Here is a 26,881-nt window from a genome sequence, read left to right on the forward strand (position 1 = left end):
AAAACAACAGCAATGAAATATGGAAATCAAGAACTCAACAAATTCACTGAAGCTCCCTGGGATAATCAAGAGATAGAGGACTTTAGCTGCTCATAGCTATGGTCAGAGAAGCCACACCCTTGGGAGAGGCACTAGATCCTCCAAAGAAAGAGGAAGCATGAGACTTTTTTTAACCCAGAGGAATGAATTATTAAAAGGTTGAAATCATTGAATCAGTAGACTAAGCTCTGTGCATAAAAACAAGATTATCACCCATGCAAAATGATTCCACCTGAAAGCATAAACTAAGAACATTTTATTCCATCACCTGGGCGTGCTTGTATACTTTCATAGGGTGGAAATTGAACTCAACTTTAGTGAGGCTAGTGTATATATTTCCTGGCAATTATTTATTTATAGTTTATTGGATAGCTTTTAGCTTTTATCCAAAGAGACAGTTGGTGATGTATTTCTGTTTTCATTAGGAGAGAGAGAAAAAGGCTGAGGTTCCTTTAGGGAGAGATCAGCTTTTGGCCCATCTCGGTAACTCATTTTTTTTATCATAATAACTTTTTTTTTCTACAGAAAAGATAGGGATTGTGATGTGTATGGTTTACATATAAAGTAACAATTTCTTTGCCTAGTTTTAGTTTGCCAAGTGTTTTCCTATAGCCATCCTCCTATTTCAGCCATGCAACAGCTCTCATTGTTGGTGGGAAAGCCTTAAATCAGTTTGTCCAGTGACTGGCCATAGCTCACAAAGCTGATAAGGAGCACAGCTGGAGTAAAACCCCAGCCTTCTCATTCCAAGTCCAGGATCTTCTACTGAACAGCCACTGTGTTCACCTGTCATGGTTTGAGTGAACTTGCTTACAAATTACTTCATTGTCTCAGCACCTCCTTAAATAACTTGTGATCATGGACAGAGAAGGAATACGCAGCAAATATGAGCTGTTTGACCAAGGACAGATTAAGTTTTTAAAAAACTGTGAAGCTTTTATAGTTTACACTTTTCAAAAGAGGGCTACAATCTGCACTTTTTCCTATGGAATGAGGCTGGAGAACTAGCTTTAGAGATATATGGCCAGAGTCTCTACCAAATAGGAAGGTTTGAATAATTCATCTTGACTTTTGAACTTGGAACATTCAAAGGCAACATCTAAAGCAAAAATAATTAATTTCCTCCCCATTACTGAAACTTGGCTGCTTAAATATGGCACCTGTTTGGCATCAGATGACTGGAAGTGCAAAGGCTTCTGTACAAAAGCAAAATACAATAATTGAAGATTTTATTCTTCACAATACATCATCTCCTCCTGCTGTTATTTATCTATTTTCTGTCTAAGCAGAAAATATTACATCTGTGTTTTAATCCTTAGAGACTTTTGTCTAACTCAGCGGTCCTCAACCTGTGGGTTGTGACCCCTTTGGGGGTCGAATGACCCTTTCACAGGGGTTGCCTAAGACCATCGGAAAACACATATATAATTACATATTGTTTCTGTGATTAATCACTATGCTTTAATTATGTTCAATTTGTAACAATGAAAAGACATCCGGCATATCAGATATTTACATTACGATTCATAACAGTAGCAAAATTACAGTTACGGAGTAGCAACGAAAATAATTTTATGATTGGAGGTCCCCACTCTTAGGTTCAGTAAGAGCCTCAAAACCCCTCACCCAATAAGTTGATTAGCAGGAAGTAAAAACCACAATGGCTATTGAGCAGTCCAGTGGAAAGTTCCTCAAATCTTGCAGAACACCAGTAGGAGGTAGAAAATTTTTTACTCCCTTATTCTATTCTTCTCCCCAGCAACATGCCCAATAAATCACCAAGTACCTTCTCCCGAACAACATACCCAACAGAACACCAAGTGCCTCGTTGTTCCCACCATTGTGCCCGCCGTTACCCCCAGACTCAACCCATTGTTCCTGTCGTTACCCCCAGGCCAAACCAATCACTAGGCGCCCCGATACCCTGTTCCAGTCATCCTCTATCCCTCCCTTTAAAACCTTGTCAGCCTGTACGCCAGCTGCTGTTCTCTCCTTTGAGACAGCCCAGCGGGTTCCCCTTAATAAATCTTGCATCTCAGCTTCCTTGGTTTTGGTTTTTATTATTTCTAACACCCACAACATGAGGAACTGTATTGAAGGGTTGCAGCATTAGGAAGGTTGAGAACCACTGGTCTAACCAATACTATTGTTTCCTAGGTGCAAAGCAGATACTGAGGAAATTAAATGAGGAGTACTAATTAGTGTTCTCTAATCCTTCCTCTTTTCCCTCTCCTCCCTGCCAGGACAGGGGAGGATTTATCACAACTAGATAAAACCAGTCAGCACCATCCAAACACCTGGGCAATTTTGCCTTCTTTTTCTAGGTAAGTACAGTTCTTTTATGTTTATTATCTGTCCTATTTATGGAAGATCTAAAGGGTGTAAAACTCAACTGTAACAATGGATTCTATTTAAAGTGCAAATAATGTAAAGCACATTCCTTTGGGGAAAGGACTATTGATGGACAGAACCTGAAACCATTATCACTAAATTCTTTGTCTTCTACAAAAAAAATAAAATACAAAGGGGGTAAGACAGAGAAGAGAAAAAAAGAAGAGGGCTGACATGTAAACTTCAGACATCTCTTTCCTTTTTTCTCTCTTTCCCAGGCTTGGGGAGAAAGCACTGTTAGGTTAGACTCCCTGTTGGCTGTAAAATTTAGATGGAAACAGTTGACCTTGACAGTATCAAGTCCTCACAATGAAGATTTTTTTAACATAATAAGGTAATGAATTTAAGATGATAGAATCAGAATTTTTCTTGGGATTGAAGGAAAATGACAAAGATCACAGTTCTCATCTCCTCCACCTGTGTCTACAGGAACAAATTTAAAAAGCCATTAACTTTCACAATTGATATCGCTTTCTTTTATTTAATAGTTGATATGGCTTCCTTTATGAAGCTGGAGGCCTACTCAAGCTGGAAATATGGCGAAGCACTTATCAAAATCTAGAAGACATAATTCTACAGTGATTGAAAAACAACTTCTCTGCTTGAAACAAAGGTTCCATGTTTTCAATCTTGCATTAAAAAGTAACTGCAAAATCTCAGGGTCTTTCCATGAATCCACATATGATGTCTGTGAGCAACATGAGGCTCCATATAATGGGACCCTCTATTGTTACAGAACCCCTGGGCTGCTCCAGTTGAAAACAAACCCACGGGCTCTTTAGTTAGGGGCCCGATTGCCCGCCGCCAAAATTATAACTCTCAATACCAGAGTTTGGTGAAAAGAAAAAGAATTGTTTATTTAACAGTTATATAGATTTAGTTATTTGCGGATTTCTGTTGTTAAGTCTTATGCTCTTTAAAACACCCACAAACACATATCCTTGCCTCCCCCCTTCCAAACCAGGCTAGTTTTAGGAAAGTTAGAGAAACCGTTTCCCTACTTTCCAAACACAGTTCAGCTTTACCAGCAGCTGCCAATCACTCAATCTGATTGGGGAGGTCCTTTCTGTGCTGTGGTGCCCTCCAGCTCTCAATGCAGAACCACCTGGATTCTCAGCCTCCTTGCAAACTGTCTTCTTCCTGCAAACTGCGCGGATCTCCTTTCCTTCTCAAAACCGCATGGCGAGAGCCTCTTAAAGCAGCCTGGAGACCCCTTCTCCAAGCCACATGGAGAAGGCCCCTTCACCAAGCCACGTGGAGGGAGCACACGAGAGAGCGAGAGAGCGAGAGAGCGAGCCAGAGTGAGAGAGCTAGAGCCCGAGAGCGAGCGCGCGAGAGAGTCCGAGTCAGAGCACCAGAGCGAGAGAGTCAGAGCGCCAGAGCGAGAGCCAGAGCGCCTGTGAGAGCCAGAGCCCGAACGAGAGCTTGAGAGAGTCTCAGAGCGAGAGCACGAGCAAGAGCCAGAGAGAGTCTCAGAGTGAGAGCCCGAGCATGCCAGAGAGAGTCAGAGCGAGAGTCTGAGAGAGTCTGAGCTAAAATGTCTGCAGCTGCCTATATATCCCCGACTGCGTCATCTGACGCAGTGGGCGTTGCAAACAGTTCTGGCCATTCACAGAACCTTACGTAGGCTCTGTGTGCTTTCCATACCGTCCCCTGGTTCAAGACTCCTCCCATCTGCCTGAGGCTTTGGATGCATTAAAGCCATTTGCATAAGAAAGACACTAGCCACCAGCCTCAGGCATGTGGAGGCATTCCAAAAGCTGCTTCCTTCTCCCCATCCCCCAGCTGCAAGCTCTGGGGATTTTTGGACTCCCCTGTTTCTGTAACACTATGGCTTCACTTTCCTGGACAGTAGCCATTAGCCACATGTGGCTACTGAGCACCTGAAATATAGTAAGTATGACTGAAAGGCTCAATTTTAAAATTCCATTTAGTTTTAATAATTTTAAATGTAAAAAGTGAAGCAATGAAAAATATCTAGAAGTATATTAAAATGATAATATTTTTAATATATTGGATAAGATAAAGTATTTTCTTCAAATTAATTTTACTATTTCTTTTTTCACATGGCTACTAGAAAATATAAAATTGTATACACGGCTCACTTAGTATTTCTATTGATGAGTGTCACTCTAAGAACTGCCAGATTTACCTTAGGGAGTAATCTGCTTTAACACTATCAAAAGGTGTTAATTTGCCAGAAAGAAAAGACTGTTGGTAGCCTGGCCTTCTGGCATCATAGTCACATATTCCACAGTGGCTAAGCACCCAGGTTCCAAAAATCCATAGCTCAGGTCTGGACCCCAGCTTTGATTTTTACTACCTGTGTGACTTGGGACAAATTGCTTAGCCACACTGGGCCCACTATTTTGAGTGTTCAGATAGTGACTATAATATAGTTAGCAAGTGTGAGAAACGCTCACAATAAAAACCAGGACACAGGACTTGGGCAGCAAAGCGAGGCGTTTATTCACGAGTCTGCAGAGTCGGGCACACCCTCAGCCAAGAGAATGTGCTCGCAAAGCAAAGAAAGCTGGTTTTATAGTAAAGTGCCCCACACTAAAGTGAAATTGCCACTCTAAAGTGAAATTGATTAGCTTCCCCCACCCCTTTCCTTCTTCCCCATTTCTCCATTACTGGTTACTCCAGAGTTACAATCTAAGGCGATCCTCTAAATACCCCTATTGTGATTTGTAAATATGCTAATGCTGTCAGCTCCCTTCTCAGAGATCCTCTAATTAATTTGCCCTTGAGGCCCTCATTACATTTGCCCTTAAGACCCTTTAATTACATTTTCCCTTTGTTACTGATTTTCTACTGGTTTGGGAGTCACTATTTCCTTGTTTTCTACACAAGTGCTCAGAACACAGGGAAGGGCAAAAGGAGGTTTACAGATTAAGTACACAAAAACATAGAGTTTATTCTTGTATTATTATTTATTATTATTTCCCTGGCTGGTTTGGCTCAGTGGATTGAGCGTCGGCCTGCGAGCTAAGTGTCGCTGGTTCGATCTTCCAGTCAGGGCACATCAGAGAAGGAAAACTCTGACTCCAAAAAACCTCCGCTGCCTTGCGGCATACCTCTTCAGGGGAAAGGCTAAGGGAGTAAACCCCGACAGAAAATCCGGAGCCAGAGTCCCTAAGGCGGTTTGACGTTGTAGTCAACACCGGCAACTCCTGCGGCGCACCTGAAGCCAAGCTGTATTGACTCCATCTTTCCCTTGGATCCTTCAGCTGCGAAGAGAGGGGGGGTCTGCTGCATGGGCAACAGCAGACCCTCCATATCACCCTGCCCAGGCTCTGTAGCTTCAGCTTCACTGGAGAGGACACTCCAGCGTCATCACAAGATGTCGATTCAACACGGGAGGAGACAGATACCGTGTCACTCCCGAGTCGGACTGCACAGCCATTCTCGGCGGTGCAGATAGACTCTTAAGAAGCTACACCATCGTCTCTCGAGACGGACGGCTGCCGCCGCCGCCGCCGCCGCCGCCGACGACGATGATTATTTATTATTGTATCATTTTCCATATGAACAACTGTAAACCTACTTTTGCCCCTTCTTGTATATTAGCTATTACTATTGTTACTGTCATTAGCAGAAACTTTATTTGAAATTCTAAACATGAACTTAAGAAAATCCATATATGAATATAAGAAAAAAACTATATAGAAATTTGCAAGAAAATAATAGTCTATCCTTAGCAAACCACCAAAGTAGCAAGAACATTTACAACTTGAGAGTAACTCCCTCTCTTAATGAAGAGTTAGATAAAACCTTTGTCTTTTCTTCCTGTGGTGCTTCTATTTCTAGAACACTCCTGACAGCAGTAGGGAGCAAAGGTATATCAGAGGATGGAGAGTGACTTTGTCAGCTTCTATCTAGTTCAGTCTATGCAAATCCTATAAGCAGTGTTTATTTATGAATAGTGATTTAAGCTTATACTGTTTCGGCTCTAACCTAGAGAGTAGGAATAAATACTATGGACTCTATTACTAGGTTAAAGCCTAGACAGAAAGGAATTACAATATTAGTAGAAAATAGCAATTTAAGATAACACATACATTTGTATGTCAATTCTCCAGTCAATCTGTGTCCCCCTCTAAAATTTAAGCTTCATGAGAGCAGAAACTTTGTTCTCCTTGAATCCCTAGTACTTAGAACATATCTGGTAGAAAGTAGGTACTCCATACATATTTATCAAATAAATGAATGAAGAGAGACTCAATAAGCCATATAACTGAAAAGAAGAAATTTATGAGAATGGGCCTGGAAAAGCATACCACAAATCAGATATCACAAGGTGTTACATAAGCATCAAGTAACGGCGATGTAAGTTTAGCTAACACTAAATTAGCAATGAAAACAGAAGGAAGATAAAAATGTTGTGTGGATACTAGGTGCCTACAAACCTCTCCACCATCTAGAATAGCAGCCAGTAGCACAGCATGTCACATAGAGCCCTTCAGCATCTGCTCTCTACTTAGCACTCTAGACAAAGCTTTTGTCTGATCCCCGCCATGACTTTCAGAAAACAAGCCACGCTCAATCTCCTTTCCATGCTGTGGCACTTGCTTGTCCTACTGTCTTTAACACCATTCTTTGTATTGTCTTCCTGATAAACTCCTCATTCTTCATACTTCACTCAAGAACTGCCATTTCAGGAAAGACATCCCTAATCACTCCACTGAAGTAAGTATTTCTTCTTCTGTTTTTTCCAACGCCTGTGCCATTTCAATAATATACAAGTGCTCCGTATATTCATACATAATACATCCCTTAAATCATATATAGGTATCTAGTTGTATCTGTCAAACTGGAGATTTACACTTTACATGATGAACACTATTAAGTAAGGAAAAAATAATTATAATATCATAATTACACCTTTATTTTAGACAATATCTTTATAACAGAGTTCTTACATTTCACACCTTTTTTTAACTATGATTTTTTCCCCTTCCTAATTGAAAACTCACTCAACTGGCTTAAATCCAGTAGTATCCACAGGAGGCTAAGTTTGCCTCTTTCAGCACACTTAAAGATTTCCACCTTTGTCTCAATTATATCAAGCTTATGAGATATATGATTCTTATCATCAATATCAGCACTTTCACTTGTTATTCTCTACTCATTTTTATAAAATAATAAGGGCAAGATGCAATAAAGTATTCAAATTATTATTTAAACATATTCACACTGACAGATGACAATGCAGCCGCAACTGAATTTTAAACTGCAATTCTATAAAATACTTTTCATCCCTGTAGCCCTGGAACATGGGACATTGCCGTACACTGGGGATTAATAGGGACTTAATAAATCTATATTGCTGAACAACAGGTTTGGTATACGATTGACACAAACATTTGAAAAATCCCCCAACTCCCTGCATTTATTTATTTATTTATTTACTTACTTATCTCCTCATCAAGGATATGTTTTTATTGATATCCACAACCTAGGTATGTGCGCCCCAACCAGGAATCAAACCTGCAACCTTTTTTTTTTTTTTTTTTTTTTTAATTTTTTTTTCACAACCTTTTTTTTGTTTGTTTGTTTGTTTGGTGTACAGGACAACACTCCAACCAACCCAATGGGGCCACCTGGCCAGGACCTCCCAACTCCCTTTAGACACTGCTTAGAAGCAGGGAAAAACATACCATTTATAGAAGCCATTGCACATGGTGAGTAAGAGAGATGAGTCTTACAAACCAGATTCAAGGTGGAGTGCTGATGCCTCCTACCTGTGGGATCTTGGACTTATTTACCAAGTCTTAGCCTCAATTTTTCATTCTAAAAGGAGAATAACAGTTGTTATGAATCTGAAATAACATAATTCTTGGTGCTTTCAACATCTGCACAAATGATTTTTGAATATTCCCAATCCCTCCCTTCCTACAATTACACTCCCCCAACCATTCACTTTCAAGGTCATACCTTGAACTGCTATTAATTGCTTGACTCTCTGTGAGCTCAGTTGCAAATATCCCACCATCTCCTCCTATCTTTCTAGCTTATCTTCTCCAATACTAGATTCCAACTACCCTTTGACTCCATAGTGACCTGCATCTCCTTCCTGTCCTCACTGAATTTCTTTCCTAAATGAAATTTAATGGTTGATATTTTAGTAACTCTCTTGAATACATTTTCAACTCTACTGCCTCGACTTTGCAAAAACCTCATGCTTGCTTGTTCGGGTGAATCTGGGCCTAGTCCCCACCTGCATCCATGCAGCTGGACTTGGCTGGAGAAAAATATACAATCGTGCTCACTTTAAATTCATGGCCACTTTCTTCAAATGAGTCCTTACTGCTTCTAGTCAATTCGCTTCCCTAGTTCATTCACTTTCCCACTGTCCTAGATAACTATTTTATGCCATCTTTTCTCTCTCCAAACCTCAAACACTTCCTTTTCCATCCTCAGTCTTTCAGCTTATCTTCCTGAGAAAACAAAAGCAAACTAAAGGGACCCTCAACAAGCTCCCACCAAAGCACATCAACTAACTGTATCTGTACCCATACATTCTATTACTACTTGTTACATAAGTGCTCTTGTTATATCTATTACATATATGCTCTGTATTCATACAGCCTGTTCCTACAAATGAAATGACAAGGCTAATAACAAAGCGTAAGCTCATTCTTCACTTGATCCCATTCTTTCTCACTTATGCAAGGACATCATTCCAGCTCTCTCCTCCCTGTATTCTTGATTTTTCCCTACTGTCTGAATCCTTCCTATCAGCATACAAATATGCTATTTCTTCTACCATCTTAAAAAAAATTTCTCTTTTGATCTCATTTTCTATATTTCTAATTTCTATATTCTACTTTTCAGAAAATACCTGTATTCTCTGGACAATCTGATGTAACTTAGCAATTATAAAGGATTTACAGTCTTCAGAGTCAGATAGACTTGACCAGATTCTGAATCTTGACTTTACTATTCATTAGCTGTAAACCCGAGTGAAGATTTCCCTAGGTCTCAACTTTACCATCTGTGGGACAGGAAAACTAATCCTCATCTAAGATTGTTCTAAAGAGAGAACACTGTAGCAGCTACAAAGTGCTTATGATGGGGTCTGCCCTGTTACGTGCACTCAGTAGCACTGATAAATAACTTTGAGAAAAGTAAACAATTATGAGGAGAAAAAATATATATGTAAATTGGGGCTACGCAAGAGCCCATACTTCCTTACCTCTAAGGTTCTAGAATTTTCACTGAGATTTCAAATAGAAAGGGATTGAGAGGGTCAGTTGGGTTCAAAACCAAGAATCATGTTTCTTAGTTTTGGGAGGAGGCTTGCTGTTGAAAAATGGAAAGATAATTCTAAAGTAACATAAAATACTTATACCAAAATTATATTCTTAAGTAACTCTCTCCAAATTTAAAACTAGGCGAGCTGTTAAAAAAGGAGCTCATTTGCAGTATGTTTTATTATTGAAACAGTTTCAGGTTAGTCACAGGTTCGTGCTTAAATGTGCCTTTTCTCTTGAGACCCACAGTGCCCATCAGGGCATCTGGATTAACCCTCTTTAAAACTAGCTCACTCATCTCAGTTTTGCTACTGATTCCAGAACCATAAACTACTAATGCATTTTCGTAATTTTTATTATTTTTTATTACTTTTTTTCTCTTCTTGGGTATTTGGTGGAGTAGAGGAAACCAAGGATAAGTCTTTCCCATTCCATTTCAAATGCTTTTGACCTCTTCGTGTACTATGAAATCTTGTGCCTTTTCATATCTGTGGTACCTAGGCAATCAAATTCTTAAAAATAATGCTGTGTAGGAGTTTCTGGAAAAAGAGTTTGTATCCCAGAAGTTCTGTGTGGGTAACTGAGGACAGATTTGCAGATTTCAGCCCAATCTGGTTTAATTTTTTTTAAAGCTGTACCCTGGAGAATCGTGAAATTTGAAGGGGAGAGAGAACAGGAATCAGGCCTGTCCAGCACCTTCTGCCATCCCACCTCCTGCGGGAGGCTGTGTGTAGGCTCCTCACTTAATCATGGGAGGCAGTTCTCTTAAAGAGCTGCTCTTAGTAGTTCGAAAAAGATAGCAGTGCCATCTGGCATTTCTGTGTTACAGCATGACAGTCAAGGTGCCAGAATCGGGGTCAGGGCAGCTGGGGTTTGAATTCTGCTTATATCAATTAGGATATCACATAGCAGTAACCTGGGTCTGCGGGGGGTGGGGGTGGGGTTCATTTTAAAATTCAACTCCATCTATCACATACCCTTGATCTCCATCAGTCCACTGTTACCTCCACTCTTGATTTAAATGAATGATCTTTTTCTCAAACTTAACACGTCTAGGTTTTTCCCATACAGGAATTCTGAAGCAGCCGCTAACAGTGACCTTGAGCAAGTGAAACCTCTCTGAGCCTGTTTCCTGTTGTAGAGTATTCATGAAGATTAAATGGAAAACACTCGACACGATACCTGACATAGAGTTCAATACAGGATAGCTATGGTTATTGTTATTCAACAACTCAGAGTTTAAATATATGCCACTGCTTACCTACATTTTATGTCTGCTCAGGAGAACCTCAGCCACAAATTAGGATCACAATTATTTCATTACATTGCATCTGCTTGTTTAGAAGAAAATTTGTTTTCCCATAAAAGGAAGCAAGTTACCAAGGCAATTCGCAGGCTATAAATAACATAAAAATACAGCTACAATAAAAAGAAAGTAGTCCTGTTGTTTTTAAAAACAAGAGTATGGCTGGTATGCAGGATTATTTGCAAACACCCCCAAAATGGATTTTTCGTTTGTTTGTTTACAATTAATTCTGCATGTCAGGAGAGAAAGCACCATTTCAATCAGAGATTTTATCAGTTCCTTAAGCTCTGTGGAGGAAATATACATTATATTGACCTATAGAATAATATACTTACCCTAGGCTTTATTCACAGTATAGGAAACAATTCCAACCTAGTGTGTAGAAAGCATATAAAGCTGGCTGTAAAGAACATTGTCCTTGCTTTCTTTTCATAGCAATAACTCTCATTGCTTGTGTTGTTACAAAAAAAAAAAAGGTAAAGTGGATAATTAAGGTGGCTTTCTCTGTAACATACCAAAGATGGAAGCAAAATTAATTTATTTTTGCTCTTTACTTTTTCTAATTATTGTCTTTCTCCAGTTCACCCTACAATGAAACTTGTCCTAAGTACTAAATATAAGTCTATTGAAAATAAAAGAAGCAGAAGGGAATACACAGCAAAGAATCTGACCAAAAATGTAGAAAGGCAATTCTTCAAAAGATGTAAATTCAACATTTGATTAAAATGTCAGGATTAGGATTTTTCAAACAGTGACACTGATCCCTAGGTTTTCTTGAATTGCCCCAAGAGCCACCAGGAAAAAAAAAAAATAGAAAGAAAGGGGGAATAGAGAAGAAGGTCTTACACCCACTTCCCACTACAATCCAAACACCACCGCTCTAAAAGATTTTGCATATTGGCTTCTACCTAGGTCCTCATTTAAAGCCTGAAAATTCAACGAGCGGAAGCAATCATGAAATCATGAGATTCCCTCACCTCCCAGGATGCTCTGATTTTGTAAATCAAGTTGGTATTCCTTCTAGCATCAAAGATATGCTTCCAGCTCCCACCCATTCAGCATTACTATTTATAGGGCTCCAATAAGGGATTTGTTTGTATCCGTGTGGTCAGTACCTTCAGACCCTAATTGGGCAATCACTACACAAGTGGAGAAAACCCAAATAGTGCTGGTGCTGCAGTCCCATTAAAACTTGTTCACTTATTGTGACCATTGGTATCTGAATGCTTTAAGAACTTTCTAAATAAGCAGATTTAATCTCTCCTCTTAGGTGTAGTTACTTTACCTTAAGATGTTCTCTAGATGTTCATCGCCCCTGGCTGGTTTGGCTCAGTGGATTGAGCGTCGGCCTGCGAGCTAAGTGTCGCTGGTTCGATCTTCCAGTCAGGGCACATCAGAGAAGGAAAACTCTGACTCCAAAAAACCTCCGCTGCCTTGCGGCATACCTCTTCAGGGGAAAGGCTAAGGGAGTAAACCCCGACAGAAAATCCGGAGCCGGAGTACCTAAGGCGGTTTGACGTTGTAGTCAACACCGGCAACTCCTGCGGCGCACCTGAAGCCAAGCTGTATTGACTCCGTCTTTCCCTTGGACCCTTCAGCTGCGAAGAGAGGGGGGGTCTGCTGCATGGGCAACAGCAGACCCTCCATATCACCCTGCCCAGGCTCTGTAGCTTCAGCGTCATCGCAAGATGTCGATTCAACACGGGAGGAGACAGATACCATGTCACTCCCGAGTCGGACTGCACAGCCATTCTCGGCGGTGCAGATAGACTCTTAAGAAGCTACACCATCGTCTCTCGAGACGGACGGCTGCCGACGACGAGATGTTCATCATGCTGAGATAAAATCTGTCTCAATAGCAGACATCTAGTCAAGCACCACAGTCATTTTATGTCATGTCATTTGCTACCCAGTGTCCTATGAGGCAGGGTCCACTATTCCTGTTATATAATTGAGGTACCAGAGGGTTGGAGGGGTTAAGTGACTCATTAGAACCATTTTTCCACTGTTGTCTATACCTTTTATCCTCTCTCTGAGTTTAAGTTGTCTTTTCTTCTTTCCCCTCATTCATTTCTACTGTAGCAGCCAGAGATTATTTATGCAGCTGTGTATGTGTATGTGTGTGTGTGTGTGTGTGTGTATGCAGGGTAAGGAAAAATGGTTTACAGTTGTCTGTTTGTATGGAAAATAATACAATAATTAATAATATAAGAATAAACTCTGCATTTCATAGCCTCACAACTGTAAACCTACTTTTGTCTCACCCTGTATATATTATCACTTGCCTTCATTATGAAAAGCAATCCTACTATGATCATTTTATATGGTGAGATGGGGAGGATAGAGAAAAAGGCATTAATTGAGTGCCTATTACGTGCCAGGCTGTCTAGGTGCTAGAAATATGAGTAAGACAAATATAGCTCCTATGCCCATGCAGCTTAGAATCTACTGGGAGGAGAGGAGAGGTACAGGGACAGGGAAAGAAGCAGGGGGGAGAAGGGGAGAGAGAGGGATGGAGAGAGAGACAGAGAGAGAATAAAGTAAATCAAGTAAATAATTACACATGTGAATAGTGCTATTTATGCTGGAAACACAGTGACAAATAGAGAATAACCAGAAAGAAATAGGCTACTTCGGCAAGGATAGCAATAGAAGGCTTGTCCAAAGAAAGTTCATCAAAGCCTGAGTCTGAGGATCAGCAGGACTCAGAAAGATGAAGAGGGTTTTAGGGAGAGGGTACACAAGTATAGCACACTGAGGTGGGAAACAGACTGGCCCCTTGTGAAAACTGTCAAAAGGCAGGTGTGACAGAGGGAAAAGTACCTTCAAAGGGGTAAGAGAAGTGAGCATATCAACAGAACTGTAGAAATAGGTGATATATGTTTTTTCTCTCTGAGTTTATGAAATGCTCATAGTAATAGTCCAGACTGAAACCAGTGGGCAGAAGCTAGACTTTAGTTTCGACAGTGGGCAGGATCAGCTCTACCAGATCCATGTTCTTTGTGACTTCTTCAAGCTACTTGTAAAATGAACTAAAACAGCTTAGAGATGAAGTGGTGCCTAACTGTTGATGAGAGAAGCTAATCAGATGGCATGACTTTGGCTCACTCCTCACTATGATGTCATGACAGAAGCTTCCTTGTTCCCCTTTTACAGGTGAATGTTCTGAGGAATAAAGAAGTTAAGGCACCTGCCCAAGTATACCTTGGTAAGAAGTGGCAAAACTAAAATTTTTATCCAGAGAAGTGTGATGTTACCAATGTATGCAACCACATTTTCACTGTCACTCATAGAGAGTATCCATGGTTAAAGCTTGATATCAAGTAAAACTGGGCAAAAATGTCATTCATTTTACATTTCACATTTTCTTTCTTTAAAATGTAGTGTTATAAATTTATGCACTCATTCAATAAATGCTTATTAAGCACCCCCTGTGTTCAGCACTGTGGTAGTTACAGAAAATGACTTGTGCGTGAGACTGACCAGGTAAATCAGGAATCCATGGTTAAAGTTAAAATAATAATAATGACACATACCATTTTGAGAATCATTATAAAAGGAGACTGCAGACATAATTATAAAGTGTCTTTAAAATCAATTACTGGTCATCTAAGGCTATAGTTTGGCTTCTGGTTTTGCACACTGCACTTTCACAAGACAAAGGTTTGAATGGAAGAGAGAACTGAAGAGTTGAAAAAGAAAGATAATTGGTTCCTGGAGTAACTAAATCATTCACACAGCTATCAATGGGGAAAATCTCATTCAACGAGAAATGAAATGCTTGCTAATGACCTTAATATTCTTCTAAGTCATCCTAAGCTATAACTTTTATGACTTACAGTCATCTAGTATTTTAAAGTTAACAATCCATTAAAGACTTAAGCATTTTCTCCTCTCTTAGCATTAATATAAAATCTGGTTTAATTTTCTGATACCCCAAATTCAGATTAGGAGCCCCCTCTCCATTCTCATACCAGTTTATACTTACCCATTACACTGGATTGAAATTGCTCATTTACTAGTCTAATCTTTCCCTAAACCCTATGCTCCATGAGTATATTGAACACATGCCTCTTGTTCACATGTGACCCTGGAACTGCAGAGTAAGTATTCAACAAATATTTCTAGAAGGAGTATTTGAGCCAACCATTGCAGAGATGCAGGAGCTAACACACAAAAGCAAATGGCACAGCAAGGTCAAAGCAATGCCTGGCATTTACTCATGTGGCCAGAAGGTAACAAACATTTCTGGACAAGTAACTGAGGCTAGACTTAAATTTGCCTATGAAAAGAGGTCCTTCTGATGAAGGAATGTCAAGCTCTTTTAGGAACATATATATATGTGTGTGTGTGTGTGTGTGTGTGTGTACATATACACACACATATATATATGCACACATGCAAACATACACGCACACACTCATCTTACAAAAAGGTACACGTGAAGGAAAGTTAGAAGTGCCTGCAGTTAGATCTGGGCACATTGTGAATCACTCTCCTGGCTGACTGTGGAGAAGTACCTTACTAGGAAATTATTAGCATAAGGACTTCGTAAATCAAGGTCTCGATTCTTTAAAAGGGAACCCTCCTGCAGCTTTGGTAAAATCAAAAATTGGTGCAGCCACTATGGAAAATAGTATGGAGGTGCCTCAAAAAGTTAAAAATAGAACTACCATATGACCCAGCAATCTCACTTCAGGGTATTTATCTGAAGAAATCCAAAATACTGATTTGAAAAGATATATGCATCCCTATATTCATTGCAGCATTATTTACAGTAGCCAAGATATGGAAGCAACATACGTGCCCATTGATAGATGAGTAGATAAAGAATATGTGGTACTTATATACAATAAAATATTACTCGGCCATAAAAAATAAAAAAGAATGATATCGTACCATTTGTGACAACATGGATAGACCTAGAGGGTATTATGATAAGTGAAGTAGGTTAGAGAAGGACAAATACCATATGATGTCATGTATATGTAGAATCTAAGAAACAAAATAAATGAACAAACCAAACAGAAAGACACTCATAGATAAAGAGAAGAAATTCATGGTCGCCAGGCGGGAGGGAGTTGGAGTGTGAAAAAGGGGAAGGAATTAAGCAGTACAAATCGGCAGTTACAAAGTGGTCACGGAGATGTAGAGTACAGCATAGGGAATACAGTCAATAAAAGTGTAATAACTATGTATGGTGTCAGGTGGGAACTAGACTTACGGGGGGCCACTTTGTTAAGTTATGTCTAATCTCTATGCTGCACAACTGAAACCAATATAATATTGAATGTGAACCGTAACTGGAAAATAAATTTTTTTAAAAAGCAGCACTTGTTAAATGGGGGAAAATATCTTGATTCTTTGCATACAGATATATTTTTTTATCAATCTCAACTGAAAAGCCCCAAAACAGGTACTTTATGTAATAAAGAAGGTCCTCAGTAAATGTGAAGCAATCAGATCTTTTCAAACAAAGATTTAACATTACTGAGCATCCACGGGCCTAAAAATGGACTTTAAAATGTTGAAAGTTTCACATGTTATAGTGTCAGCCATTACTGCTCCATGCCACAAGAGTATCAATCCAGAAAAACCAAGCAGAACTGCTCATTTTGTAATGCATACTTTTCTTATGCAAATAGGAATTAATTCCTTCCTATTTCATTGCAACTTGACAAATTTTACAACTCCACGCAGGTACCCCTCTGTTTAAGAAAAAAAAAAAAAGTATTTCACCTAGTTAGCTAAAAGGTAACTTAGTGAAAAATGAAATCTATTTTCCATTTGCATTGCAGTGCAAATTTGCAGGCACATGCCCATAGTATAATTTCTCCACTTGATGTAACTGAATGCTTAACTGGAGGAAAATTAGCCATAATGCTTGACCAGGGATTGATGTGTTTTGCAGTGCAGGTCAGCTCCTTCTCTCTCTGGAGTATTTTCAGAACTCTGACAATTCTCCAAGCCTAGCATATTTACTTGGTTTTAATTTTATGCCTCTACCACCCTCTGACATCATATGCCCCATTTCCCTTCTCCCAGTCACTCCAGGGTCCCTTTTACAGAAAAGTCACCATTACAAGAGCCTAGTTATCCTTTTCTCTATTTATGTGTTTAATAGTGTTCATCTGGACAGCCTACAATGTTGTCTAAAACAATATACAATAGTCTGAAAGTCTCTTAAATGTGCTACCAAGTTATGTACAATGGGTTGCCTCCTATTTTCATCAGTGTAACTAGTTCACTATCACATTGTAGCAGATATACTCAGAATACTAGGTCTCTATAAATTACAGTGGGGAAACTACTAGAACTTTCTGCTTTGGAATGGGACAGAGGAATAAAAGCAGGAAAGTATAAATTTCATTACATGTTGGTTTGTTTCAACATGCATAGAATCAACAGACCAAGCAAAGTATCCAAGAGGACATATTAAAAAGAACCAGGTAAGTAATTAGGAGGAAGCATCTGTGTCTCATCCATGCCAGTGTTTGTAATTACTTACTAACACTTCCGTGACACTGACTGGATGCCAGGCACTGTCATGAGCACTCTATACATATCAACCCACAGGACTTTCATAACAATCCTATGAGGCAAGTACTATCGTTGCCATCCCCACTTGGCAAATGAGCATAGTGACACAGAATGCAATACACCAACGATCAAATAGCTAGCAGCTCAACCTCAAGCAGTCTAGGCTCCAAAATGTAAGCTCTTAGCCACCATGCCTCTGGCATTAATAAGTGAGCATTAATATTTATGGAAGGGAGAGAAGGAAGAAATGGAATCCTTTAGCAATAAGAAAATTAAGAAGGTAACCTGGTCATTCTCAAAGTACACTTTGCATCCTAGTAGAGTTCTTTTCCTACTAGGGCTATTTTCTCAATCTTGTAGCACTCTCCAGAGCCCTGCATCCCAACTGGGTTATTCCTTAATTCTGGGCCTCACCCCAGCTTCAATGTGCTCCTGCTTGGGGGAACCAACTAAAAGGAGACCACAGGAGACTTTGCTGCTTGTGTGTTTCTCAGTTTCCTTGAATTAGAATCTCTGTGCAGGTGCTAAGAGCAGGGCATCTTTAGATGAGAATTCCAATTTGTATGTAAAGTGCTCAGCCCAGGACCTGAAGCACTGAGTGGTATTAAGAAATACCACTACAGCACTATTATTTAAAGCATCATCCCGACATCACACCATCACTGTGCTTCAGTTCTTCTGTTAAGAGATAATATGATGGTATACTCAAGACAATGGCATCATGATCATAACAGAACTCTGCAGTGGGCATTTATTTTTGTCTTGTAAAGAACTATTTATGGAGTACCTACACTGTTGCCAGGTACTGTGCCAGGAACTATGATGAGCATGACAGACACAGTTCCTTTCTTCCCAGAGCTTACAGTTTTCATGTTGGAGAGACAGTTAAATAACCAGGTATGATGTACTGCTATTTGTGCCATGGTAAAGAAAAATAGGGTTGTATGGGGCAAAGTTAAGGGGTGCCTTAATCCAGCTACAGTGGTTAAGGATGGCTTCCCCCCAAAAGTAACCTCTAGAGTGGGTCCTGAAGTATTTAGTTAATCAAGGAAGGTGAAGGCAGAAAAGGAAACTTCACATACACAACAGAAGAAACAAGTGTATAACAGCATTCAGGAACTGAAAGAAGTAATGGATAGCCAAGGTTAAAAATGCAAAGGGAATACAGCAACAGAAGTATCTGGGGAGAGAAGCAGAGGTCATTTCACGAAGGACCATGATTCATGGAAGAGTTTGTATTTAAATATAAGAGCATTGTAAGGCAATGAAGAACTTTAAGCAGCGGAGTGACATGGTCAGGCTCACATTATAGACATCTCATCATGTTTGCAGTAGACACAACAGATCCAAAGGGACGGACACCAGATGTGAGAGGGGAGGGAAAACTAAGGTTTATTTGCAGTTGTCTAGAAAGTAATGCTGGTCGTCTGGGCCAGAGTGGCATCAGTGGAAATGAAATGAATTGACTTGCGAGAGAAGAAGAACCAATAGGACTTGTCATAGGTTGGAGAGAGTGGCTGGGGAAAAGGAAGAGTCAGGGATGACACCCAGGTTTCATTCTTCCCTGGGCAACTGGGTGACTGAATTGTCATTTATGGAAAACAACACAGGGAGAGAAGCAGTTTGGAAAGAAAAAAAAAAAAAAAAAACAGATGATGAGCTCAGTGGAGCTTCAGCATAGTTGAAAGAATCCAAAAACACAAAATTAGAATAGCCAGACTGTAAAACTTTTCCCAAGTCAACAGGATCCAGTGCACATCTGGGCAGTCTCACTGCAGCCTGGTGGTAGCCCAATCTAATGATGACAACAGCAGTGAGATACTAGTTTGTGTTGACTGGGAAGACAAAAAGGGGTCTCTTTTATTGTCACCATATCATCAGAATCAATGCAGATAATAAATAGATCCCAACTGCTACCTATCTATATATTTAAAAACGAACCAGAAGATGCCCTTTCCTTGCCTTCATAGCATATAGCATTTCAATCTGCCAAAGCAAATTAAACACAAATTTGTCATCAATCATGAAGATTTCTTATCAGAAATAATTCACTTGAATCTGATCAAGTCTCTGGAACCCAGAGCTTAGATATAACAAATTCACAGAAAGTACAGGGGTCAGAAAAATATGTTTATGGTATCACAGACATCATAAAGATGGATCAGTGAGACCCAGAACATGGGACATTCAACATGACAAACAATTTGGTTTCTTCAAACAAATTGGAAAAGTGGGGGGAGAAGAGAAAAAGAGAAAGAAAGAAAGAGATTAAAAGATATTTAAGATATACATATTACCGCTTTGTTGCATATGTTATATGCAATATATTTTTTTAATTTTTAAAGAGAAAAAAATAGCAACCAAAGGTAATGAATGGAACTCATTTGGATCTTGACTCAAACAAGACAACTTAAAAAAAAATTGTGAGAAAAATCAAAAGTTTGAAAAACTAGATATTAAATTATAATAAAGAATTACTGCAGGTCCTCAAATAACGTTTTTTTAAACATTATTTTGTCATAATGTTGATGAGATCCCACAGAAACTTAACTCTTGTTTATATCAATTAGTCTACAGTAAAACTGGTTTTGCTACACATTTCACCTACAGTTGTAGGACCTATCTATGATGTTAAGTGAGGAGTTCCTGTATTAATTTTGCATGTGATAATTGTATTGTATTGTGTTATTTTTATAGTTCATTTTATTTTGGAACATAGAGTACAATATATGTGGATGGATGAAATAATAGATGTATGAAATTTGCTTCAAAATAATCCAGTGCAGACAAGAAGGAAAGTAGGTAGGAATATATATTAAACAAGATTGGTCTTACGATGATAACTCTAAGTATTGGAGCTGGGTGTCTCAACATTTGGATGCATTTAAAGATTTCTGCACTGAAAAATTTTTTAGGTGACTTGCCAAGAAATCCAGTACTTGAGGAAAGCTACAGCAAAGATCAACGAAAAAGAGCAACAGTTATGATCCAGAAATGAGCACTCATCTATCAAGCTCTGAAGGAACTTATTTTATGCGTTGGACCCAGCACTCTCTCTGATGCAAGTCACTCCTCTCCACAGTTTGTGTTTGGGGGACTTCTCAGTGGAACTTTGGGGCACATTATCAGCTATTTCCACTTCTAATCCCTTTGTTAAAATTTAAACCTCATTAGACTATCAGGAGCATTTGGTCTTCTCTTACCAGTTGAATGTTTGATTTTTTGTTTTTGTTTTTGTTTTTGTTTTTAGCATATTGAGGCTGCTGGGGGCAATCTTGGGGACCTCCCTTTTCTATCCACATGTAGAAACTTCTCTTGCTGCCGACTTCATTTAGTAATGCTACAGACCTAGGAAGAAAATACTTCAATTGCCTGTCAAAGAGATGGGCTCAGTTAATACATCTTGTTTGGCATGATAAAGAAAGCGATACAGTACAATATTTTACTAACATGCTTACATCACTGTTATATTGAGCCCAATGCTCAGAGCACAACATTTTAAAGACAAAAGAAGAAATTACACCCACCACCCCTGCCTTTTATCAACGCCATTACCATCCAATACCTGCCCAAGCATGGGTCTAAACTGACTTCATGATGAAACTTTACACTTAAACTGTGCTATATTTTAAGATTATAAATTAAAACACCTCAAGCCTTAAGAACACTACCTTCTGGATACAAGGTCACCTGATCCACAACTATTAAAAGGTTTCTCATGTAAACACACACACACATACACACACCCCTGAGAAAAGTAACACCATGCCTTAAAAGTATACTAAATATGACACAACAGAATTTTTACTGACAACAAGTGTTGATTAGAGCACAGAGAGAATTAACTTAAAAGTAAAAATGACTAAAGCAGGAGGAAAAGAGAGCATTTACATAGATAAGACAAAAGTCATCACAGAGAGGTCAGTGGTGGTAAAGACCAACCTTCCCTGTTTTGACTATACACTATACTGTTCTGTTGTTTTATTTTGAATGTGCCAATATCATATGTCTATAGGCAATAAAAATTGAAGTTATAATTGGTATCTTCCAAGTATCCAGGAAAAAAAAAGAGCTAGAATTACTTCAGAATTATATATAGATGCATTTCCACCTGTTTTCCTACCTTTCTATTGAAGCTTTCTAAAAAATCTTTTCAATTAACAGTTGGTATTCATTACCCAGAATTCCACTTCTGGATATTTATCTGAAGAAATTCAAAACATTAATTCAAAATTATATATGCACTCGTATGTTCTTTGCAGTGTTATTTACAATATCAAAAGTATGGAGGCAACCTAAGTGCCATTATGAGTGGATAAAAATGTGATGTATTGAATACACACACACACACACACACACACACACACACACAGTGGAATATTACTTGGCCATAAAAAGAATGAAATCTTACCATTTATAAAAACATGGATGGACCTAGAGGGTATTATGCTAAGTGAACAGTTAGACAGAGGAGGACAAATACCACATGATTTCATTTATTGAACTCAGTATTGGATTATTCACAGTGGCCAGAACCATATGTTCTTTCCCAATTCAAGGCCATGCTGTTGAATTCTGTGAGAAATCATTTCCTGATCTACTTTTCTCTAACACCCTTTCTCATTCAACAGCCCTGAACATATATACCACATAGACAATGCAATTTAGAGACTTTGTGGCAACAACCCTTTAAATCTAAGGAAACGTAGTAGAGGAGAAAGGTTAAAATACACCTGTAAGAAGCAATGTGATGGAAAGGCGATGAATCAGTGTCTATCTATAATTCACGGAGTCAGTATCCTATGAATTAAACTCCCTACTCGTGGTCATGTTATGAAGGTTCTATGAGAGGCAGATGCCTTTCAACCTGAGTGCTTTCAGGCATTTTAAGTAACTCACCCATGAGTAGGATAAAGAAATGTGTATAATTCTCTCTAAACAAGAACAATCTTACCACTCTCTCTGGGACTGGAAGATGGCTCTAAATAAGAGGTTCATTTACTTCCACGCACCTGTGATTTTGTTCCTAAGTGGTGTAAATGGCTATTGAGCATCTTGTTCAAAAGCAGGACTTCTCTTTTCCAAATTACTTAGCTCCCATTTCTTTTAGAGGTGAGCCAAGAAGGCATTCTCTGATATTTATGATATTGCCTTCTATACAAAACTCGAAGAAAAGAGAGGTACTTATTTAGCTAGCTGGGTGGGAAAGGAAGAAAGGTACCTTTCTGATTGAAATTAAAGCAATGAAGGTATCTAAGATACTTTGTGAGGCAGTACTAGCATAGGCATTTCTATGTTCCTATATCACATTTTCTTGGTTGCTAATATGTGAATCATAATCCATAGCACCTCATATAGCATACTCTGGTATGTAAGCAATGTAGATATAAACACACTTCTTACCGCCCTCTTAAATGCACAGTACAGACATCTGGTGACTTTACTTGTTCATAATCCTATATTACAGTCAAAACTAACTGATGCTGACCATCAATTCCAGGTCTACATGAAGATTAAATAAGGCAAGAATCTAGACTGTTAATAACACAGGGATATTTTGAAGAATTAGGTAAACAGGGAAAGAAGAGCATCTTTTTGTGTGGGGGGTGCTGGTTGGTTTTTTGAGGATGCAGGAGAGCTCCCTGGGATGCGTGCTGCCTTTTGGAATCTGGCAGGCTACAGCTAAGGCCTCCAGCCCTCTGAGCTCTCTGCTCTGTGGGTACGCATTGCCCTGGGGCTCTGTAGTTCTTGGTGGGGCTCAGTGAGGTCAGTGCTTGCTCGCCAAAGTTTGCATGCAGTCAGCTTTAGAGCACCTCCCAATAGTTTCAGCCCATTAACCAGAGCACAATAGCTTGATGAATTAATGCTTACATAGGCACAGTTGGCAGCTTCTAATTAAATAATTATGGCTAGGCAGCTGCAAGGAAACTGCTATGCATTCTAGAAAGCCAGCTGTCATTGTTGTTGGTCCTAAGAGAGAGGAAGAGTTAACACTGAGCTCTGGATGTTAGGCACAAAGGGGAAGTATATCCTATGCAACATGTATGCTGTGCAATATACAATTGCTGTGTGTTTGTGCTAGCCTGTCCTTGGAAGGGTGGAGAGCAAACTGCTCCTCAGCAACCTCTCAGTAGTCCAACAAAGAAAGAACAATTATATGATCAGGTGAACATAGCCCATCCAGAGCAACCTAAAGAGGGCACAGTGTTAGATGCATGAGTCTATGTCACTGAACTAGCATGTAAATACATTTCAGGTTCTGGGTCTCATTTAGACAGATGAGTTATTAGAAATCTATTGTGGTCTTTTTGGGGGGTAGAGCTAGTATGTTTTTATTTGACTGAAGCATTTTTAAGATGCTGTTTTCAAATATTAGAAATTGGAGAACAAGGTAAATATCGCAAACCTAAATTTGAACTCCAAGGTATATTTTTTTCCAAAAAGTGAGGGGAAGATATTTGCTCCATGGAATCACAGATAATGTCAGATTCCTCTACAAAAGGCTAAAAAGCTAGAGTTTTATCTCTACACTAGTGGGAAATTCACCAAAAGGAAGAAAGCAGTATCTGTAACTCAGCTCCAGCACAGGGGAAGATATAGATCATAGATTAAGGCCATATATAGGTTATTGGACCAAACGTGCTTGTTACTATACATCAATACGCTTCAGAACAAATAGATGATTTCATCTTTCTCCATAGGCTGTTTTTTCTACACAACCCATACAACTTCATTTCTAAAAACCCAATGTGTGATAACTCAGTACAGAACCTGACTTCCCACTGACCAATTCACCAATGTTCCCAGTACCATCTCCAAAGGAATAAGCACTATAGGCAAAAATGAGTCCAAGAAGTTAATTTGAACCTTTATATTTAAATAAGTTCTGGCATTTTAACCCCTTAAATGTGTGGGTTTGCTTTAAAATAAAGAGAGAAAATAAAATGTTAACACTGGAAAAATATTTTATGGAATTCATTCCCCAACTCCCAGGCCTGTTGAATATCAGCAGTTAAATCAAGCACTAAGCTTTACGACTGATTTATTATTCTCCTTTCGGAGATCAATGGCTTATAATTTACCTAAAATATGACATTTCATAAAGCAGGACAATCTGTACTGCAAGTTGTCACTTAGCAGATGTACTGACCTCTAAGAAATCGAGTTAAGAAGCTTCAGTATAATAATTCCCTTCCCCTTTTTCCCTCTGGTTTCCTTTTATGTCAGTATTTCTATCACCTCCACCTCAGCTGACTAAATGTTTGCATGTGATTGACAATTCTCAAGGACCTAGCTCCTTTCAGATGAACCTTAAATGAAGTCAGCTTAATTAAGTCTGTAGTGCAATTTAAGTCTCGATACAAAACACTAAAGAATCAAATAGCAGATTTGTAAAGCCCATAAAAGCAAATTTTAGACTTCAGTGGGAGGGAGAAAGGGGGTCTTTCGTCAGTCTATACTGCCATCTAGCAAAACCACGTCATTCAGTACAATATCCACTATGTTTTCAAAGCCCCTGATGAAAGCAAGTCTTCAGCAACCAGCTTAACAGACCCCCAAAGTTCAGATAAAAGAATAGACAGTAGAACTTCATCCACTGAGTCTACCAACCTCTGTGAACCAAGAGCCAAGTTCTAATCATCACCTTACTTAACAATTCAATATCTGGCAAACAGATACACATATCTGTTTTCATCTCACATAATACCTAAACCAGTATCATTTGCATCTTGTGATTTTTGAGGCCTTTGAATATTCTGTGACTTCAACTGGAAAAAGATAAAAGTTTTCTTTGGTAAGGCATGAGAGTTTAATTATAACCTCTAATACTCTAGCTACACCTCAAGTTTAAAGAAAAATCCCCAAATAATATTCCTTAGATATTGAACGAACATGCAGACCATACACATCTGTAAAAAGAATCAATACACATGAAAAATAAAAAGAACCCTTTGCACTTACGGTAGAAGACGTATTCAGTGTAGCTTGACCAGATCTTGTCATCTGTATATTGGTTGACGAAAGATGCTGTCACCGAGGAGTTACAGGCCACCATGTGGAATCCACACTCTGACAACATATCAAAAGCCTTTTCCAGATGCTTGAATTTGAGATAAAATCTGGAGGTATATCTCTCTGGGGCTCGGTCAGGGTCTCTGCTCTCATTCAAAGTTTCTCCAAAGACCTCCTTTGCCAAAGAAATCCTCCCACAAACCAAAATCCGGGGGACTCTCCGAAACTTAGCATCTGCCTGCCCCTCTCTGCCCATGGTGCAAGACCCCCTGTAACCCACAGTGATGAAACCCCACTTGCGGTCCACAGGGAGCAGCGAGGAAGGGGGGCAGATTCTCGTGTCGCTTCCTTGGGAGGCATCTTCAAAGTCACTATGGCAGAAGTCCTCTGGGCTTTGCTTGATTTCATCAGGGGTCAGGAGTTTGACCAAGTCTGGGAGCTGGAAGTACTCGGCTTCCCTTTTCAGTCTTTCTCTTTCTGGAAAGTGATCAGGCAGGACCACCTGCCTGTCCCTGAGATAGTCCAGAATGTAACGAAACAAGAATCCATCTCTGTCAATGAAAAACCTTCCCTTGGAGTCCTTGGCTAGATCGTTAGCCGTGTCTCTCTTTGGGGAAAACATTTTCCACAGGAGGGAATGAGGGATGCTTATTAATGTGGAATGGCGAGTGAAATAAACTTGACCCCCAACATTCAGCTCCATGACCTCAGGGAAGGAGTTGGGAACTGCGGCCCCCTGTTCTCGAGGATAATAACGACTACAGTTTCCACTCAGAGCCATTGTCCCTTTCTTTTCCTCCTCCTCCTATCTTGATTTGAAGGTGCAATCCAAAGGAGTCACAGCCTTATCCTTTACATCAACTTGTAAGGGAGGGAGAGGATGCTAAGGTATTAAAAACAACCTCCGCTTACCCTGGTATGTTTCCCCAAGCAAGCAAAATTTAGAAGAGTCCACAGGTGAAGCAGTTTAAACCCTGGCTGGTGGTAAGCTATTACTTCATGGAATATAATCAACTCATCTCTATTCGATCTTCCCCCAGGCTCCGAAGACAAGGCAGGCCAAGTCCCCAGTTACTCAGAGATCTGTCTGAAGAAAAAGAGAAAATTATTTCCTCAAACCCAGCATGAGTCAGAAAAAAGAGAGCTGCTGGAGAGGGGAGGGGAGAGGGAGGGAGAGAATGAGGGAGGGTGGGAGGGAGGGAGAGGATGAGGGAGGGTGGGAGGGAGGGAGAGGTTGTTTTATATAATAAGCAGCCCCAAAACGACTGATTTCAGCCTTTCTCCAGTGCAATAGCTTCTCTCAAGCTATTCTGCGTCCACATGTTTATCCATA

General features: G+C 39.5%; 1 protein-coding gene across 1 annotated transcript in view; it reads right to left on the minus strand.

Annotated features, from left to right (window-relative positions):
• The window catches only part of KCTD16 (potassium channel tetramerization domain containing 16), a 243,980-nt gene extending 217,651 nt beyond the window's left edge, over positions 1-26,329 (minus strand). Inside the window, exon 1 of the mRNA XM_090289315.1 lies at positions 25,498-26,329. Within this exon, the coding sequence (XP_090145441.1) occupies positions 25,498-26,329 (832 nt within the window). The remainder of the gene's footprint in view (positions 1-25,497) is intronic.
• Between the last annotated feature and the right edge of the window lie 552 nt (positions 26,330-26,881).

This window comes from Furipterus horrens, unplaced genomic scaffold, assembly GCF_987537825.1.
Source record: "Furipterus horrens unplaced genomic scaffold, mFurHor1.1.pri manual_scaffold_10, whole genome shotgun sequence".
NCBI lineage: Eukaryota > Metazoa > Chordata > Mammalia > Chiroptera > Furipteridae > Furipterus > Furipterus horrens.